Consider the following 19928-nt stretch of genomic DNA (forward strand, 5'->3'; position numbering starts at 1 on the left):
ATAACCAGGACAGTTCGAATTCATAAGGAAGATAAAAAGAACGTTGCTGCTTTTACTGCATGAACTGCAGTCATCCGAAGATTTATGACATTTATAATTTAGTACAGCGATCAATAATATAAGATTGATGAAAGAACTAAGCGGTTAGACCGCACTAAAACTAATATTTAATTATATCACAATAACACTCATCTTTTAGGGCAGTTATACTTTGTATTGTCGTACTGCTGCCTTCGTCTTTGACGGATCTCGCCATACTGATTTGCAGACCGCGGTCTTCTCAATTTTATATCAGGGGTTTGGGAATAACCTTGGTATAATTTGAAGTTTGATACACTCCAGTGTATTATACCAAAGTCTAATATATTTTTTTCACTCAAAATTTGCATTTTCCCAAACACCCCTGCCATTCATTAATTTTCACTTCTTCACCAGGCCATTAATTCGAAATATTCCACTTGTGAACAAAACAAAACAAAAATTATCCGCGGGCTCAGGACCGTAGATCGAGGGTAGAAGACAATTTTCCGAGATAAGACGCAGGATCGGAAAAAACTAATACTTCATGGCAAATGCATAAGAGATTGGTATCGTTTGACCTGCTCCGTTTTCTATTAGGATCGTCCGTGACGTCCTTTCTTCCTTTTCCTGACACTATCGGTAAAGTTGAGAAAAACTGGCAATACCACTAATATTCATACCAGTAGAAATCTATTTCCTTAATATTACTGGGACGTTGCTCTTTCCTTAAAGCTCCAAATACACGTCAAACTGTTGGGAGTGAGTACACAACGTGTGTACCTTAATTTTAAACTGTGGTTGTTATTAATTGAAAGGGAATAGTGGTTTAGAAGCATAGCTTTAAAGTGCTCGAGCAAAGTTGATACCAGAATCAGATCAAAGGAGATTTTATGAGATGAAATCATGTGTGTTTGAGTGTTTGAAAAGTTTGTATCGTTCAACGTTAACTAAGTGCCTCAACTTGTTGTATATTGATAAACTTTAAAAATAAGAAATTACGTAAACATGCTAGACACAAGATAGAAGAAATTTAAAACCTTAAACAAACATCAACTTATAATGTTTAAACGTTTAATATGAATAAAAGATTTTCAAAAGCCATAGCATTTGTAATTGAGGAGGGTTTCTATTCACCTTTCGAATTAGTTGATTCTTAAAATAAAAGATGAACGCTGATAAAAAGTGGAGGTGCTGAAAGTTAAATTTTAAAAAAAATTACTCTGAAATACCGCTATGTAAATCTTCTTCGTCAAAACTGCAACGAGGAAACCCAGTGTCAGGAGACAGCTGAAGTGTACCAGGCTGGCAACGGTATTTAAAACGTGTTAAGAAAATTTTTATTATTGACAGAGAGTTACAGCAAGACGTGACAAAGTTTTTCTTGGACCATGTCGAGTTTTGATTGCGATGGAAATATTACAGCTCCTCACGCCTTGTCTATATTTACTGCCAGCACATCATGTTTGATTGCGTTTATAGGAACTATTGGCAACTCTTTGATTATCAGCGTGGTTTTGTTGGATCCTTTGAAGAAGCTCCACACACCATTTAATTATTTTGTTGTAAATTTATCAGTCAGCGATCTAGTTGTTGATGCAGTATTTTTACCAATATCTGTGTACGCTCACACTTTGGAAGCTTTAAAAGAGTTGACAGACAAAGGAGCTAATGTGTTTCACATTTCTTTCTTTATATCAATGACAGCGAGTATCTTGAGCTTGACTGCGTTGACTGTGGACAGACATGTTGCCATAACATATCCTATAAAATACCGAACATACTTGAGTTGGAAAAGATGTTTCCTAATATCTTTAGGAATTTGGGTTTTTGCATTAACAGTGCCATTCGCATACGACGAGAGTAAGAACTTTGTCCATTTTTTGATGGCATATTCAAATGTTGGTATTCTAGTCGCGCTTATAACTTTTATTGTCACTTATGTGAGAATATTAAAATTCTTAAAATCGCAAAGTGAAACACTGAGGAAGCATTTAGAAACTTCAAATACAGAAACAGACCAATTTGATTTGCATCGCGTTGCCATGGAAAAGAAGATTACACGTGTGTTATTAATTGCATTGTTTTTGTTTATTTTAACATATCTACCAGCTTCTATAATGATTTGTCTTTTGCAGTTCATCAAGGCTAACAAAGAGTACTGTCCAATTCGTCATGTTCTTCGCGATTTATCCTTTTTATTCATTGCTTCAAATAGCTGTATGAATCCGTTCGTGTATGCAATGCGATTGAAACCATTTCGAAAATCTATTGTGGCTTTATTGAAATGTCGTAAGGAATAGAGAGGAAATCTCTCACTCGCTACATTTGAGGGATATCGAAAACCTATATATAGGAAGATGCTTGAGAGAATAAAATGATAAGAATTAACGCACTTAATGGTGAATTTAACCAGGTCAACACCTACAATTTATAAGAAACACTAATAACAGAAATACAGACCACAAAAAAGATTTCAGAGGCATCGCTTATCACAAATTTGTTGTACATTTTAAGATAATAAAATCAATCTGTTATAAAAAGCAGAGATAAACAGTCCCGAAGAAGAAAGGTTTTAATGATGCAGGTGGTGGATGCCTAGCTGCAATTGCGCTCAACTTTATAAAGAAATAAAGCATTTATTCTTGTTGGTATGCCAATTCCTCTGTTTACCTTTCATGTACTATTCAAGAAAGTGGTTATTTGATATAACACTACACATGTTTAATAAAGATGTTGTTCTCACACAAACATTTGAATTTTTCTTTGCTGTTCTTTATTAAAATTGAAAAATATCTACGCCTTTTTTTCTTCGTTTTCACCTCATTTTTTATTAGTTTTCTACTTCAAGAATGTGACACTAAAGCAAGATCTTCGGAAATTGAAAAATAAATTTATAACAAATTACTTATTCTTATATTTCTTTGAAACAGCCATATCAGAGACTAGCCGTCTTACAAAGGTGCTTTAAAAGACGACGACCACCCGCCTGAGATGACGACCCCCTGCCTAAGACTCTTTTCCCCAGTCCCCAGAGCTTTCGTCTCATTCGGGTTTGACTGTGTAGTATTCATATTTTTATTTACTAGAGGAATATACAAGATATAATTTGGTTTGAGACCTAGGCTAAACGTTAACGTAGCCATATTCATATTCTTTCTCTCGATGGACCGTAATATGCCTTCGTCCGACTGATTGGCGTCGGAGCAAGGCGCAAATACCAACCCCCCACTAACGTTATCTATTGACTTTAACTTGTGGTTACTTTAAGATATCAAAATAGCAGAAAAAAGTTGTTTATTAGATTCAAAGCAATGCTGAATAATGGTTGCAAAAAAAGATTAGTAGTCCTATTTATAGCAAAGACAGTTTTTTTTATTCACCTTCATGCTTAGCTTAATTGATTCAAATTGAGGCTGGTTGTTTTCTATTCATGGCGATGTTGATTGATCGTTTCAAAGAAATGTGGCAATTTGCCCGTTATCTTCTGAGAAAAGATTACTTTTATTATGAACAATATACAATTTGACATGTTCGTTCACGTAACAAAGAAATGATTTCAAATTCTTTGAAAAATTGTTTGTTTTAAAATACTTAACTTTCGGACACATCAATAATGAAACAGAAAATTAGGGCCGGTTTAAACAAGCTAGAAAATAATCTCAAGCATCACATATATATATTAGCGATTATTAAACACCGAAGCAGTTCATGCCAGACGTCTCAAAGCTACTGCGATAGCGCAACCATTTGTACCAGTAAAGGCATATTTCACAAAAAATGAACAGATAAATATACAAAAAGCCTCACTTCAACAAAATTCAAACCGCGAAAAGAATGAATTTACGAATCTTTTTTAAAAATTTTGTTGTTTCTTAATCAAATTTTCTACCCTGGCAAGATAGACACGTATTGGCGCACCAAAGTGTAAAAAGCGCTGTGAATTATGGGAGTAATACTGTTGGATTTTCACACACGTGTTGCCACAAGCGATTTAAAAAAGGAATGGGTAGGCTCAATTTTTTGTGAAGTGCAATCGTAAATTGAAACTTTTTGAAAATGACGCAATATTTTTGTGTGTTTGTTTTGAAATTTAGAATTCTTTAAAAAAACTTTAACATGTTAGTACGTAAATCTTATAAAGATTCTCCTTTGTTTATTTTTACAAAAGGTGACGCTTGAGACGTTTAAAGTACTAATGTAGTATTATTTTCAACGCCAATTTATTTAATTTGTAAAATTATCGGGTTCAAAAACGTGTAATGTGGATATAGCCTTACATCATTAAACAACACTCGTATTACATAGGAATGTGAAAAGACATCATAAAAACAATCGTTAAGAAATAGTGATCTGTGACAAGAAATAAGAAGCGTTGGTTATCTTAATAGAAAGATGAAAATGTCGCAGATGGCATGCAACGGAACTTGGGCTCCAACTTCACTATCAATATTCACCACTTCTATGTCCTCCATATTCTGTGTTATCGCAAGTCTTGGAAATGTTCTTATTGTGTTAGTAGTGGTTAAAGATCCCTTAAGAAAATTACGTTCACCATTTCTCTACTTTATTGTGAACCTGGCTATTAGTGATCTTATTGTTGGAATGATAGGTATGCCAGTCTCCGTGTACACACACACTATAGAAAGTCTTGGAAAATTGGACGACGCTACTGCTAAAGTGTTTCACATGTCATTTCTGATATCAGTGACAGCCAGCATTTTGAATCTTATCGCTTTGTCAGTAGATAGGTATGTAGCCATAACTTTCCCTTTGAAATATCGGAAATATTTAAGTTGGAGAAGATGCTGGACTATCTCGTCCTTGATATGGTTGTTTTCGGTTACCGTCCCTTTTGCATATCTTAAATTAGGTTTTATCAATTATTTGATGGTATAGCGTTCGTTATTTTAACGTTCACCAGCTTTCGAATTCAAAGGTTTTTAAGAGCTCAAACACACCACATGAAAAAACAAATACGAACAAACACCACTGCAGCCGAAGAATTTCTCTTAAAACGACTTGTAATGGAAAAAAAAGTAACCCGCGTTTTTGTTATCATTTTGATTTTGTTTATCGCAACATACGTTCCAGCTACGATAATGATTTACATTTTACAATATTGCCTTAAATGCGACTGTACATTTCGACATTATTTGCGCGATTTTGAGTTCTTATTGATCGCGTCAAACAGCTGTATGAATCCTTTTGTGTACACGATGCGTTTCAAACCATTCCGACAATCGGTGGGACACTTGTACAGATCATGTAAAAGACGTTTTTCATGTACAGTAGAGAAGAGTTACGTTAGTACTGCAACAACCAGCACTAACAGCACCACACCACTTTCCAACAAAAAAGATTGATACTCGAGAAAATTGAAGAAAACCCATGACTTCAGCAGATTTTAATCCTGACAGGAGTGAATTTATCGAATAGTTATATTTGTTATTTGCAAAGCTAGATTTTTTTCTTACAATTTTGAAGAGAAAACATCCTGACTGAATTATCAGAAATTGCTCGATAATTGACAATTTGTTATCGACAGATTTGGTTATTCTTCACACTTGGTCTTAAACCAATTTTAATTAGGTAATTCGGTGACCGGTGAAACAATTAGCTTAATTAAGCCAATCATTCTTATATTCATCAAACTTTCGTTATTTGTTTCACTTCAGCGAAATAGATACAATTAAATATTTGATTATGATATTTGTAATTTTTATGTTCTTTTTAAATTCTTAGTATTATTTAATTACCCTAACAACTTCTCAAATTATTTACTTATAATTTTTTATTAATATCTCACAACGAGTAAATATGAAAGTTATGAGCATGCAACCTTTTTTTCAGTCTTTTTTCATCAGTATTTGTCGTATTTTAAAAGATTGTAATAAAATAGATGTTAAATGTATAAATTGATGTGTTGTTTTCACCAATCTCTACTCAAGAAGAGTCTTTAAAACTAGTCGTTAGCCCGTTGAAAAACCCACGGGTTTGCCCGTCCTTTTTATACTGCATTGCGTGCGTCTCGCTAATCGCGCAGCTAAGCTATCATTTTGCGAGACAGACAGACGTATACGGGTATTTTAATATAGACTAGCCGTTAACCCGTGGAAAAATTCACGGGGTCGCCCGACCTTTTTATATCGCATTTCGTGTTTCCGCCACGGGACTCGCCTATCACGGACAGACACACAAAATACGGCTATTATTAAAGTGACTAGCCGGTAGCCCGTGGAAAAATTTTTATCGCGCACAAACAGAAAGACGGAATACAGCTATTATAATAGAGATTATTTCGAAAGAAAACGCCAAACGTAAAATATTAAAATTTAATTAACGACAGGGGCGTTAAATACTTCAGCAGGTAAGTCTATAAAAATTAAAATAAACTCTTTTACTACTAATAAAAATTGTTGGATTTGTTTTCAACCAATGAATTGAAGACAATCCCATGACTTCATACATGCTTTATATATGACCAATCTCATAAGCACAAGCCTCAATTGACGAAATGCCAGAAAATATGTTAGTGATGCCCAAAGTAGTTCTTCACCAATATGACTTACACCAATTAAACCTGCTAGTCATGATCGGAAGTCTGATTGAGGTGAAATATTCTCTGTTGAGTATGGTCACTCGGATGTGACTTGACAAAGATTCAAGGGCGGATCCAGTGTACGTCAGCGCCGTCACGCGACTGACATAATTTTTACTAAGAATCGTAAAAAACAATAGGGTACTTGATCCCGCAGTCCCTGAGACTGTTCACCTTTATTTTACGGATCTTCCTCTTGTGTGACTGAATTGATGGATACGGCAAAAAGCAACTGACATCCGAAGAATTTTCATGCAATTTGATTGGTTTGCCGGCCGAAATAACGTAGTCTGATTGGTTTACAAAAAGCTAACGACTTTGACCCATATTTACGGCATTCGAAATGTGACACAGCAGGTATTTTTCAAGTGAATTTTTTTGTAACCGATGCCGTGTAATTTGAATTTCGGACCAAACGAAAGCAATTAGGAGGGTTTTTCGGACCAAATGAAAGCATGCAAGTAACCAGGCATGGTGACTCACGACATGTGTGCTGCAATGAGATGCAATTATTTTATGTGCAAGAAATATGCGCAAAGTTATTACATTAAATCAAGTCTTGGAACATATGTAGCTATAGCTAGCTAGAAATTTCAATGCAGAGTGGATTATTTTTTAACTTTGTTGACCAAAAACTTAGAGAGTTCTGCAATTGCTTTATGTTAAGAAGATAATGCTTTGTTATTCTTGTTATCTTAAACTCTTGTAATATTTAGCTAATAAAAGCATGCACCACCTAAAGTGTCAATTTTATGTGGGTAATATAAAAAAACATACTTTTTGCTAATGGTAAAAGTCCAAAACTTGTGCAAAATTAAAACAATGGCTTAAAACTTGATATGGTATAGTTTTAGACCAGATTGATGAAAGAGAGCCATTGTAGTCTTTAAGTTTTTCAATTTAGGCATTTTCGGGGACGCCGATAAGGTATTTTTACAGCATATCTGTTTTAACACAGATACAAGTGCAAAAACCATTAAAAGCAATTTTCGTGGTTGAAATAAGTCAAAAAGGAATTGATGAACTAGTTTAAGCCCACATTTTTTAACCAGTCCAAAGAAATTGTAAAGTACCGGAATGTTCAACTTAAATTATGTTGGTACAAAAGCTTAATCATGATTACGACTACGGTTTAAGTGATAAAATTTTTGTTTGTCCTTTATTATGTTATCCATTGAATAATATTTGAGCAAACACATTTTGCAGAATAGGCAGTGACCAACCGTATGGGTGCATATATGTTTTATTCTGTAGTGCTACATCCGACATGTTGTATAATACAGAAGTTTGTTTCGACAATTTACTTATTTCCTGGAATTATTTTTAGATTATAAAATCACTGGAAATTAGTTTGTACAGCTACATGTTCTAGCTACATGTTGGTCACAATACACTGGTTAAATTGCTGCAACATTCCATAACTGGGGTTTTTCCTTTACCCTGAGGTATATAGGCTTACCAAGCTTTTCGAAAAAAACACTCTGTTGTTAACGCTGGGCTAAGCGTACAGTAGTACAGCTAAAAAGAGTTGAACAGGCGTATAGGCGTAATGCCTTTTTTCAAGAAAACTTCTTGCAACTTCAGTTTAACAAAGAAACAGAGAACAGACTGTCGTTACCTTGTCCAGCTATTTTGTTTCACAGAAGAATTTTTTAGGAAAATAAGAAAAGATGTAGCTACCTAACTAACTGCATTTAGCATAAGATTTATTCTTTAGGAATATTGCTGTAGCAAAACTGCATTTTTATACTTTCACTTTTTAGCAAAAGATATAGGTAAGGAGCTACCTAAATAGCAGGAGCCTCAACATAAACGTAAATGTTGGCTAGAATAAAAATCTCTTATATCATACAGAATGGTAGAAAGTAAGGCTCTTGTTAGTTAGCTGGCTAGCCTTCAAAATCTTTGTTCCTAGCCAAAAATCCTAAAAATGGTGCGTTTAAGATTTGTACAGGGCTAAAAAACGTGGCAACAATTTTATCTTAGCATGTAAAGAGATATAGAAAACTAATATTTTATAATAAAAAGCTTTTAGAAGACAAATAAGGTCAAACAGACCTACAAACCCAGCACTGACCACGATCTCTTTCAAAATCAAACCGGTCTTCGTCGTCATGTTCCTTCGTTGGTATGTCCAGGCCGCGAGAATCTTGGATTGGTTTTTCAAAGAATCAAGCGTTTTGATTGGTATAGTACGTGCGCTCGCACGGTCAAAGCAAAGCCAGTAAAACTGTCGGTAAAACTGTCCTATTTGTTTTCTGTGACAACTGAGCAAAAACAGCGGTTAAGATCATGGGAGTAATTATCATTAAAAATAGCGTATTAAAATAATGTATTCATTTTTTTCACCTAATTTATTTTTCATAATTAAGACAATATAAATTAAAGTAATTAAATTAATTCAGGAAATAAATAAATTTTGAAAATTAATTTCACTCAATTAAAAAGTTTTTGACTAAACAACTCCCTGGTTCTTGAAAACTCGCGGAAAGATCAAAGGAATATCGGTAACTCTTTTGAACAGACAAAATACGGCTATTATTATGGAGATGTTATTAGGGCAGTTGCGCAGTTGCATCAACACTATGGTGTACAACTAATGTTCTCTAAGATGTGCATTTTGTTGTTTAATTCGCAATTCAATAATGCCTATTAGACGGCTTCATACAAACGGCGTTGGCTTAGTTTTCTATATAGCACATGACTGTGAAACAGTCATTCGTAAATACATTTTAATAGACTCCACTTTAAACTGCTGTGTTCTCGTGAGAGGAAGCACCGGATTAGTTTTTTATATAATACTATGGTATTCAAATTATATCGGTCAAAGTTACACACGCATTCAACAATTTTGGATTATTAGTTGTATGTAAGCGAGTAAGAGATATGCTTATTGTGTTTCTTCTCCAACTGTTGTAAGGAATACAATATGGAAGAATTCTGCTTCTTTGTTGTATTGTAATTAGCGTGGCTGTTATCTGATAATGGCTATAAATGCTTGAATAACTTTTAACAAAACTAAATCTTCTAAGAACAGATACCGTTAGCTGCATTAGACATATCTTTTGTGTCCAGCAGGCTAAGGTTATAATAGCTTTATGTACTAAAAGTCATTCTCGCCATGTTAGTTGAGCATTTTCCACACCTGTCATCATAAAAATAAAATGGCAGGCAACACAACACTTTTCACTTTGTTTGAAGTAAAACTTGACAGTTTTTTTGACACTTGCCAGCACAGCACCACAGCAATACAAAGTAATTATTAGTTTTTTATTTTAAGATCAATGGAATCACAAACAAATAGCTTCACCTCGAGGCATGGTCATTGGAGTAATACTACGATTTTCATCTAGTAAAGGCCGAGACTTTTTCTTCGACACCGATGTAGATTAAATTTTCTTCAGTAATTACTCTGCTCATCAACGTTGCTCTATCTTTATTCAGCACTCGTACAATCCAAGTTTTAAATACGCAAATATTATTATTTTTTTACTATAAGTCAAAACAAGACTATTCCCCTCCCCAGATGACAATTTTTCACTGGGCAAGCGCCAAACTGGCCGAAGTCTCAATCGGACCCTGTAGTTACCAATAACTACCTTCTTTCTGTTGTTGGGAACATAACGTTTGGCCGCTACCGTTCCGCCATTGTTGATCGCATAAATTAATAAATTTCTTATGACGCATTTGCATAATTTAGCTACATATTAAGTATCGATACAGGGTATTTTTCATCTCCCTCATCATATTGTAATAACAAATTTCCTGGGAATGAGTATGTCACTTATCCCTGACAAGGATATTCCAATTTAAAACAGCGTTAAACAAATTATTCACATAATTAGCATACGATTTGATAAACAAGGAGTATTTGACGGAAATTCCCTGTTATTACGCCAGTATAACCTTAATCCTTAAACTTCCTTGTTGATATCTATGAAGCAGAATAATGCATGCTGTTCAGTTATTAGAAAAAAGCCTGTTCAGATACGTTTTACAAGCGTTGCTATAAAAAGCACCTTTAATAGGCGTGATTTGCAATCTTGCAGGATTTTTCGGAATGCGCTACTTACAAAGCATACTTTAGATATTCGAACCCTCTAAAGCTTCAGTTCTCTTTTTGTAGTAGTATGAGCGTCCTCTAAAAAAATTTTATATTGTAGCTTTTTTTACAGCTTAATGGCATCAATACAACTACAAAAGCTGCACTGTTTATCGGCATACTTTGTAAGTGGCGATGTGCAAGTGATGGTGGCAATAAGACCATCATTGTTTAATAACTAAGAAAACAGAATTAATTAATTCCAACAACCAATAAAATGCGCCAATATATCCAACAACTTCCTTATACGACAAGGAATTTTTTTTTATAAATTCATAAATAAACACTGATTTAACTATTTTGTCAAAACAGCCATTTACATACCATGTGGCATGCCTGTTAATGACCACGACACTAAATTATGTATTACACTATGTATTATCACTAAATAATGTTTTGTAATTACTCTCCAGCATCGTTTCACAACTTTTCAGTACTTGCGGAAGAGTCTAAAGATTTTAAACTTACTCTGATGGAGAGCTTATTAATTGAGCGTGACCGTCCCATTTTAAATAACACGGTAAAATCTATGCCTTTAAAATTATTATAATAGCTCTATTTTCTTCTTATTATATCCTATCATGTTTAGTATTTTATCTCTAACTTGTAAAATAAAATTTAGCAGCAGTGTGAACATGCCAACCTGGGCGTTGGCGAAAGCTTGCTGAAAGATATATTTGGATATGTCGTAGATTTTGTCGTTCGTATTTTTTAATAAATTATGTATTGTTGAAAAAAGGTTTCGAAGGTAAGGTTTCAGTAAGCAACTACTTACCATACCAATGTAAATAACACGATCGTCAATGGCGATAAAAAGTTGTAATGGCGGGAAGTTCCAACGTTCATTTACTGCTATGGTAATTTCTTACTATAATTAAATCACTACCAATAAAAGCTGTTATGTAGCCGTTGTTTTTGTTGTTGTTCTTGTGTTATTAAACACTTTGCAACAGCTTCAGGAAGGGGATAAATATTCGACAACTGGCAGGATACGTACATACCAAAGTAAGTATTTACTTCCGTGCTCTCTACTACGGGTGACATCAGTTCAGAATATGTTGGTTTGGTATAAATACAGCATTCACGTTAAAGAAGTAACAACGTTACACTTCCTACAAAAAATCAAAAAGAATGTGTTATACATGTGCTAATATTTTAGCATAAAATTCCGAAATTTGTTAAAAATAAAAACAAAGTTACAACATAAGTTACATAGGTAGTTATACTCAGCTTTTTTTCCAGCATTATTTAATAACAGTTTAATACCTAGAAGTTTTAATATCTAATAATTCGGATTTTTGCCTTCGCTTATAATTTATGTCTCCGTGCTTAAGTTTGTTGTTTGGTCAACGAAAATTCCCTACAAACAAGATAATGAAGACAATCAAAATCGAACTAGTAACTTGTGGTAAATCATTTTATTTATCTACAATTTCAAGCTGTAAACTTCCAGGCACTTCTAATGTATGAAGTAATTAGTGTTTAGCATGAGATTAGGCATTATGGTTAATTAGTTGTGTATTTGAGAGGTTTCTGCAGCTTATCTTATTTTGGTTATAATTTTACCAACCGGATTGTTTTATTTACAAAAACTAGGTGTGATAAGTTTTAATCTCGTTATTGCAACTATTCTTTCAATAATGACATCAGTATTGATGTTTTGATCTCAACTTATTTCTTTCATAGTCATAGCATTTGTCTTTCTCTAAGTTCGACGTGGCCAAATTTGTACCCACCAACTAAAACAATAACCAAATTAACCCCTTTCCCAGAATAGTAGGGTTAGTGATACCTTTTGCAAAACCATTATTGATAGCAGTATTGTAAGGAACACGTTAGTGAAATCATGATAATACATACACGCAGAAACTTAATACAAGCACGCAGAAAACAACTTCAATTTTTTGACATATCCACCGTTTAGGTTAGACGTTTTAAGAAAGGCTTTTACTCTATTCCGTCGAAGAAGAAAATATATAATCATTCTGTAAATTAGACATATGATTACTTTGAGTTTTCTCAATTTTTACCCAAAAATCGAAATATGTCGCTATTGGGGCACCTCTGGCATTTTTTCATGCATTAAACCGAAAAATATGTTAAGTAATTTTTATTTGGCTGTCAGAAATTTAAGCAAAATGTTAGAATTCGTACTGGGACGAAGGTAACTGAATTGTACGCAATGGTAATTCGGACAAATTTTTAAGCTTCCAATGACGTTACAGAAAAATTGATAATTTATTGCTGCCATTTTGTTTATTTCATGACGTAGTACGGTGTACCAAATTTGATTTAATGTGGACAAATCTATCAAAAATTATAGTTGGTGATTTTTTTACTATCTATTAAAATTTTCATATTTTCTGGTGGTTGTCATAGCAACAAGCAATTTGACAGCCACGTGTTAGACCAAAAACCCAAATAGTTTGTTTTTTCTAATTGTTTCAGTTTACTCACATTCGTCGTTATGTGAAACTTGCTAATTTTTATCACAAGGAAAGTCTTGTAACTGATTTTCTGTTGCATTTTTAAGTTAGACCACACCAGGTCGGCTGTTCTTGCAATCTGCTTTATTGAAGGATTCCAGTCTCATGTTGCTTATAAAATGCGTCTTTGTACAAGAAAGTGATATTAATGGTGATGTAGGTATTGCTTGATGCTGCTGTGAAAAATATGTATTCCATTGGGGTAAAAAAAAATTACAAAAAATTTATCAAATGCCTTACTTTTAAACGTCTCCTGTTTTAAACGCCTTCTTTCTAAAAATCATAAAATTTAATAATGGACATTTTTGAGGCATTACAGTGACATCTTTTCCATTCGCAAATATTTGAAACGTTGCTAGGAGAAAAGAAAATATACAAGGGTTTTACGGAAGTGTAAATCGAAAATTGGAATGTATGGGTACTAACTATATCTTCTATGGTTGTTAATTGTTATACCATTTGTGGTTTGGACAAAACATATAAACGGACGTCGTTACAATTACGAATCTCATTAGTTATTGTCACTACATACAGAAAAAGTCATTTAAGCTGGTGGCAAGAACTCTACATCTATGTGATACCTAAAAGGATGCTACACACTGTTTCTCTTTCTGCGCGATTTTACAGTTGTGGTACGGAGAGGAATAAAAAAACGTGGGAACCCGTGGAGTTATCCACGGGCTATAGAATACTATCAAAAATTAGTTACACTTGAATTAGGGCTCTTGCAGATGAAATGTACCTAGAGACACTTTCGTATCAAACAGTATGTTCATCTTGTTTTTCTTAAGGGTTGTTTAACAAAGTAAATTATATTTAGGTTATGGATGATTCATCAGCGATTCAAGTGAAATCTATTAAAGAAAGGCAAGCTTTGATTCGCAAAAAGTAAGAGTTTTTTTAGAAATTACTATTACAAAAGCTTTTCATCAAACACATTCTTCCCTTGAAGCAATGAAATAAAATGGCACAAGGTGATGAAGGCCTTTTAAGTATACACGGATTCGTAGTAATTTAAAGAAGTGCGGACTTGAGGTCAGCATTGCGAGAGATTCTTTACCAGGTTAATGCTTGGTTATTAAATTATATGATGTATTTAACACTTTTAAGGGAAAATTTTGTAAAGACACAATATAACCCATAATATATCGAGAAATAAAAAGTCTAAACATTCCTTAATACTTTTAGATATATAACATGGGAAGGTACAATTGGAAGAATATCATTTGACTGCAATCCAGTAGTATCAATTGCAACCATACTTTTCATGTGCTCTCTGATTACTTGGTCATTTGTTGACTCTAATATTAAAAATCATTTGGCAGCTGTCCAGAGTTGGGTTATTGATCGTTTCTCATGGTTATTTGTTGCAGAACAAGTCATTTGCACCGTCTTTGCTGTCATTGTTTATGTTAAGTGGAGACATGTCAAATTAGGTATACTCAGATTAAACATCGTTTTATTCAAAAGCAAAAGATTCTTAATATACCTACGTGACAGCCAAGAATTTCTTTTATACTAATATGTATCTCTCAAGCATTTACAACATCATGAAGCAAAATTTCTTATTACTGTGGAAAAAATATCTTCACAATTTCTTATATTTTAGGTAAAGAAGGCGACAAACCAAAATATGGCAACTTTGCGTATTTTAGTATGATATTTTGTACTGGTTTTAGTGCATCCAAATTTTCTTTTTCGGTGAAGGAACCAATAATGCATTACTCTGGTAATGGGAGTTCCTTGGTAAATTTGGGAAGGTAACACTTTATCATTTCTTATCTCTGTAATGATGGTTGTATATTATTCGCGTTTAAAATGTTTGCATCGGAGATTAAATTCAGATCGCGGCGAGTATTCGTACGTCGTTTTCATCCTGCAGTAGATAATTTAAATAATAATGTTTTATACAGGTGTTTCAAATTTCTCGTGCCTCAAATTTAGGATCAATCCCACCCCACCCCACTCCCGCAGAGTAATTCATAGCTTTACCCTATGAAAAGTCTATTCCAGTGGATTTTTCCACAGGCTAAGAAATAGTGATAGTATACGAAGCTTTGCAATTAAGCTAAAAATGTTCCAATATGTCAATTTCTTTCTATAATTAGATATGGAGAGGCAGAAAAAGCTCAAAACGCAATAAATCTTGCATTTTTCCACTGGAATTTTCTTGGTACATCCGCATATGCTATTCCGGCTATACTACTCTCGTTTCTGGTATATCGTAAGGGATTACCACTTACGACAAGGAGTTGTTTTTACCCTGTGTTCGGGTCGACTGTGTTCGGAAGACTTGGTGACTTCATTGATACACTTGCAATCATCTCAGTATTTGTTGGCACAAGCATTGGCTTAAAGAATGGATCGAAAAGCATCTCAGCAGGACTTGGACAAAAAATAGAAAGTTACGAAGAAAGCACACGAAATCAAATTTTCTTAGTATGGGCGATGATTGTAACTGCAACCATATCTGTTGTGTCTGGCCTGATGATTGGCATAAGACGGCTGTCTGTGATTACAATGTCAATGAGTTAGTAAATAATATATGATATACTAGTTGAATGATGTTTTGGATATTCTGTTACATGTCCATTGGAACCGACATCATTTTTTTGCAAAGGAGTAATCAATCATCTGTTAACTGTCTATTCATAGGAATTAGTTAATAAGATTGAATGTTTTCAGCTCATCACCACAGGAAGCAAGGGGAAACATTTGTGTATTCTCGTTTAAACTTTAGCAGCAAGTAAACGCTGTTTTAGGAAAAATTTTGTAAGAAGACGGAGCCCAGATTTTGCCAAAAATTAAGAACAAAATTATGGTCTGTAGGTCAAATTATCAATTTAAAAAAATTAGAAAAAACTCAAGTCAAAATTTTGCCATGAACTTGCGAAAATATACAAAACAATAAGAAAAAATCCAGAGACCTTGAGCAGTCTTTTTCCATGACTAAAACTGAATTTATGAGCCATGAGCCAAATGACAATATATCAAATATGAATTATAATGTATATTCGTTTTATAGGTGCAACATTTTTTATGGTTATCTTCTTCAGTGCTGAAACCTCATTTTTGTTAAAAGTAATTGTTCAAACTGTTGGATTTCACTTACAGCATATAATTGGTATGTCGTTAGACACTGCAGCTTTTTCTGGGAATGATAATTTTCCTAATAAGATAGAAATAACAGATGGAAATGTGTGGACACATGCTGACACAATATTTAACGGTATGCATAGCTTTATTTCACGGTTTTCGAGCTTCTTTAAGTAATAAGTTAGGTAATATTTTCTTGCGTCCTAACCCTATTTTAATCAGCAAAATTTTATGTTGAATATTAAGTAGATATACAGCGCAGTTGAATATAATATCACCGAGGGTTAATAAATCCAATAACCTATGTTTACCTATTGTATATATGTTTTATTATATACCCAAAAGAGATTGTTATAATTAATATATTACTTATTTTGTTTTGTGTTTGTTTTGTTTTCGTTTCATTTTATAGTGTAGATCGAAACATTTTTTTGTGAAATCGACATGTTTTCGAAATGTTGTTGAAATCGACACGGTACAAAGAGACAACAAAACTATTGTTACGTCACAAGCATTGAATAATACGGGTGGAATACGATTATTTATTCAATGGCTGTTTTTGCTTACGGGTATATAATAATAAGGGATATTAAGACCTTGCTTAATTACTATCCATCTTAATTACTGGATACATAAAGTATATGCACCAAACCTAGTACACATATTATTAAGACCTGATCTGACTTATATCAATAAAGAGAATACATACTAAGCGTGTATTTCACTATATAGATATAATGTCAAAAATATTTATCAGTGTTTCCGAAAATAGCTAAATACAGAAGCTCAGAAAGACAGTGGAATTTGGCTCCATTATCTGAAACCAGTCCAGAAACATATCATACTTCAAGTCATTATTTCAATTCCAACTCAAGTTATTTAATGTTAGAAAATTTCTCGTCTAGAATTTTTCGCGAATTCGCGAATAAGTCTCCAATTCGCAAAATCCGCGAAATATTCCATTTTGACCGATTTGTGGAATTTAATTCATGCAAAATGTAAAAAAATACGCGAGTGAACCGAGTCACAAAATTTAACTTCCAGTTATTCCACTTAGTCTTTAAACATATGTATGAAACTTTGTCACAAAAGTGAAATTTTCTCTTTTAGTTGCTTGGTGGATATCGTTAGCTCCCTTGATTGCAGTATTTACAGCTCGTATAAGCAAAGGTCGCACAATTGGGGAAGTAATTCAGTATACGATGTTCTATCCAGCGCTATTGTTACTTGTTTGGTTTTCAGTGTTCGGTGGTTTGGCTATTGATATGCAATACGCTGCAATGAAAGGAAACATTACTTGCGACATGTACGACTCAAACTTCCACAGGTTGGTAGTTGCTGCTAAATTTTGCTAATTTGCTTTTAACTAAAAAGAGACACACATGCAAAAAAGTAGTATCATATTAGTAACATAGAGTTACTGGCAACAGCATTATTTTTATCAATTTACTTTATAGAATTAACAATAGTCGATGGAATGCAAATAATATGCACATTGGTGAGAGATTAGATTGCAACCCAGATGATGGTTTTTACGCTTTAATAAATCAGTTAGATACTTCATATTTTCCTTTCTTGCACGTGTTGTCAATGTTGGCAATCGTTCTTCAATTTACTACACAAGCTGATAGTTCTTCTCTTGTAGCTGATATCATTTCTTCAAATGGAAATGAAAATGCCCCTGTTTTGCAACGTTTTGTTTGGGCAATTCTATTAGGAGCCAGCGCAACAGCTGTAGTACACTACGAAGATGATATTTTTGCCTGGGTTGTTTTGCTGTCGTTACCATGGGTGTTAATGCTCTTATTTTTCTGTTACACTATATGGAAAGTCTTAGATAACGAAGAGGAATGGTTCATAGGGAATGTCAAGGAAATGGAGTGGTCATCACCGTATGGTAATTATAAGGGAAAATCATTACTTTCTCATTTGATGTTGGCAATCATCGTTCCTTGGTATTTCTTAGGGAAGATTGAAATACGAGAAAGACAATCTTCACACAAGATCAAACAAATGTCTTTTTACTTGAAATTTGCTTTGCCTTTTCTTGCTTGGTTTTTACTTGTGGTTACAGGATCAACAGGCCATGGTCTTACAATATTTGGCTGGGTTTCATTAGTCTGGTTTTTTGTCTTGGTGGCTATTTGTCGCAGCAAAGTTCGGAGAAACAGTGACATCAAAGGTCACCCTTTTGGTGATTTTGTGTTAGCGTGCATTTATCCACTTGTGGTTCTGCAACTTTTGGCCGAAACCGAACTCCGAGGTAATAACAATGCATCGATATCTGTTAATCAGTACATCGCGGAAGAATATTCTCAGAAAATGACAAAAATAAATTCTACTGAACAGGTTCAAAATAAAGGAGAAGTTGAATTGGATGTCTAAGTTTCGACCTACATTCATTTCAAAGTTGGTATTACATTATCTTATTGTAATTTACCTATATTATATTTTTGTTTATATTGATTGACTGGTGAATATGCTTACCCACATATGTAGTAAAGTAGACATAGTGAATCTTCACTCTTCGCACTTTTAAGGAAAATACATATTATTCTAATTCTTGGATAGTACTCTAGTGTCTGGGGATTATAAATGTATTTTTATTTGCTTTGTATGCATTGTACAATATTTTTCACACTGTAACATGATCTGGTTTTTTTTGCGGTTATTGTGCGTTAGTTAGCTATGAAATTGCGCATTTTATTCCAAATTTATTATAAAGAATTTTTTCAATTAAAAATTAAAAACTAAATGAACGTCTTTCTGCTCATTTGCTTAATTGTGTTAAGTTTTCAAGGGATGACAATAAACCCTCGTTAAAACATAGACCTATTTCAAACTGAAATAAATACAGAGGAAATATAAAAAAATAAACACGCCTTAATTTAAAAATGAGCAAGAACTAAAAATGAATAATATATGTTACCAAATATTCATTTGGCGGACTTGGATACTTTTGTTAAAGAGGCGAAACTCAAGACTAGATAAATTTTTACACTTTTGTCCCACTTCTTGGGTGAGAATGAATCAAATAATCCGCAAAAAAACTACATCTCATTTTTTTCTTTTTTTGAGAAATATATAATTAGGACACAACACAAGTTTTACCGATTCGACACAAGTTAAATACGCAATGCATAACGAAAGAACAAAGAAAACACACGTAACATTCATATTGAAAACAAAACGATCATAGAGGGATATATATATTGTAACATATATATGCAACATATCTATTGTAACACAAAGTCAAGTTAATCTGTTAACTGTGCAAATTGTCGCCACAAATAGTGGGCAAATTCAGGCGAAATAGAATATCATTTAAAGTATCAAAATGATGATTAATTAAAAAAGTATTGACGCTAGTCCTCTTTTTTCTATGAGCACATTGACATGGTAGTCCACCACAACCCTCCACATAACATCCCTCTCTCCAAATTTAGGTTAAAAGTGTGAGTTAGTAGCTACGATGTGTTTTAATGTAGCGAATATAGGCCAAGCATGCAGTTGAGATGCCAATATCCAAATTAAGTTTAATATAGTCAGAAAAATAAACAAGCGATTTTGGAGGGTTTCTTTACCTTGAACTCGGTCCAGTTTCCCAGATGTAATCTAACCGCTA

At 33.6% G+C, this 19928-nt stretch overlaps 3 protein-coding genes across 6 annotated transcripts in view; 2 read left to right on the forward strand and 1 right to left on the reverse strand.

Annotated features, from left to right (window-relative positions):
• LOC130640911 (uncharacterized) overlaps positions 1–8881 on the reverse strand; it is a 28527-nt gene extending 19646 nt beyond the window's left edge. The window contains exon 1 of the mRNA XM_057447517.1: positions 8678–8881. The gene's annotated coding sequence lies outside the window, so the exon portion shown is untranslated. The remainder of the gene's footprint in view (positions 1–8677) is intronic.
• LOC130642184 (neuropeptide Y receptor type 4-like) lies at positions 925–5396 on the forward strand. The gene is made up of 3 exons (XM_057449269.1): positions 925–2318; positions 4429–4769; positions 4892–5396. The coding sequence occupies exons 1-3, from the start codon at positions 1410–1412 to the stop codon at positions 5382–5384; spliced, it is 1743 nt and encodes a 580-aa protein (XP_057305252.1). The 5' UTR covers positions 925–1409; the 3' UTR covers positions 5385–5396.
• A 2320-nt stretch (positions 8882–11201) lies between the features above and the next one.
• Positions 11202–18949, forward strand: LOC130640909 (probable glycine betaine transporter). 4 transcript variants are annotated; one of them, XM_057447509.1, is made up of 8 exons: positions 11202–11726; positions 14028–14095; positions 14396–14643; positions 14817–14967; positions 15316–15737; positions 16233–16436; positions 17414–17630; positions 17761–18949. In XM_057447509.1, exons 2-8 carry the CDS (start codon positions 14031–14033, stop codon positions 18686–18688), a joined length of 2235 nt encoding a protein of 744 aa, XP_057303492.1. In that variant the 5' UTR covers positions 11202–11726; positions 14028–14030; the 3' UTR covers positions 18689–18949. The 4 variants fall into 4 exon arrangements, with proteins under 4 accessions (XP_057303492.1, XP_057303491.1, XP_057303495.1 ...); XM_057447508.1 differs by having other exon boundaries at positions 11202–11578; XM_057447512.1 differs by having other exon boundaries at positions 11202–11578; positions 16233–16331.
• The last annotated feature ends 979 nt before the right edge of the window (positions 18950–19928 follow it).

The sequence above is a fragment of the Hydractinia symbiolongicarpus genome, chromosome 4 (assembly GCF_029227915.1).
Source record: "Hydractinia symbiolongicarpus strain clone_291-10 chromosome 4, HSymV2.1, whole genome shotgun sequence".
Lineage (NCBI taxonomy): Eukaryota > Metazoa > Cnidaria > Hydrozoa > Anthoathecata > Hydractiniidae > Hydractinia > Hydractinia symbiolongicarpus.

Bases quoted from the DNA above. Each gene is read 5' to 3' on its own strand.
- LOC130640909 (XM_057447508.1), top strand. From the start codon at position 11,525: ATGGCGATAAAAAGTTGTAATGGCGGGAAGTTCCAACGTTCATTTACT. The intron at 16,437-17,413 runs GTATGCATAGCT...TTTCTCTTTTAG, and splicing joins TGCTGACACAATATTTAACG to TTGCTTGGTGGATATCGTTA. The intron at 17,631-17,760 runs GTTGGTAGTTGC...TTTACTTTATAG, and splicing joins TACGACTCAAACTTCCACAG to AATTAACAATAGTCGATGGA.
- LOC130642184 (XM_057449269.1), top strand. From the start codon at position 1,410: ATGTCGAGTTTTGATTGCGATGGAAATATTACAGCTCCTCACGCCTTG. The intron at 2,319-4,428 runs TAGAGAGGAAAT...AAAATGTCGCAG, and splicing joins TATTGAAATGTCGTAAGGAA to ATGGCATGCAACGGAACTTG. The intron at 4,770-4,891 runs GTATGTAGCCAT...ATCTTAAATTAG, and splicing joins ATCGCTTTGTCAGTAGATAG to GTTTTATCAATTATTTGATG.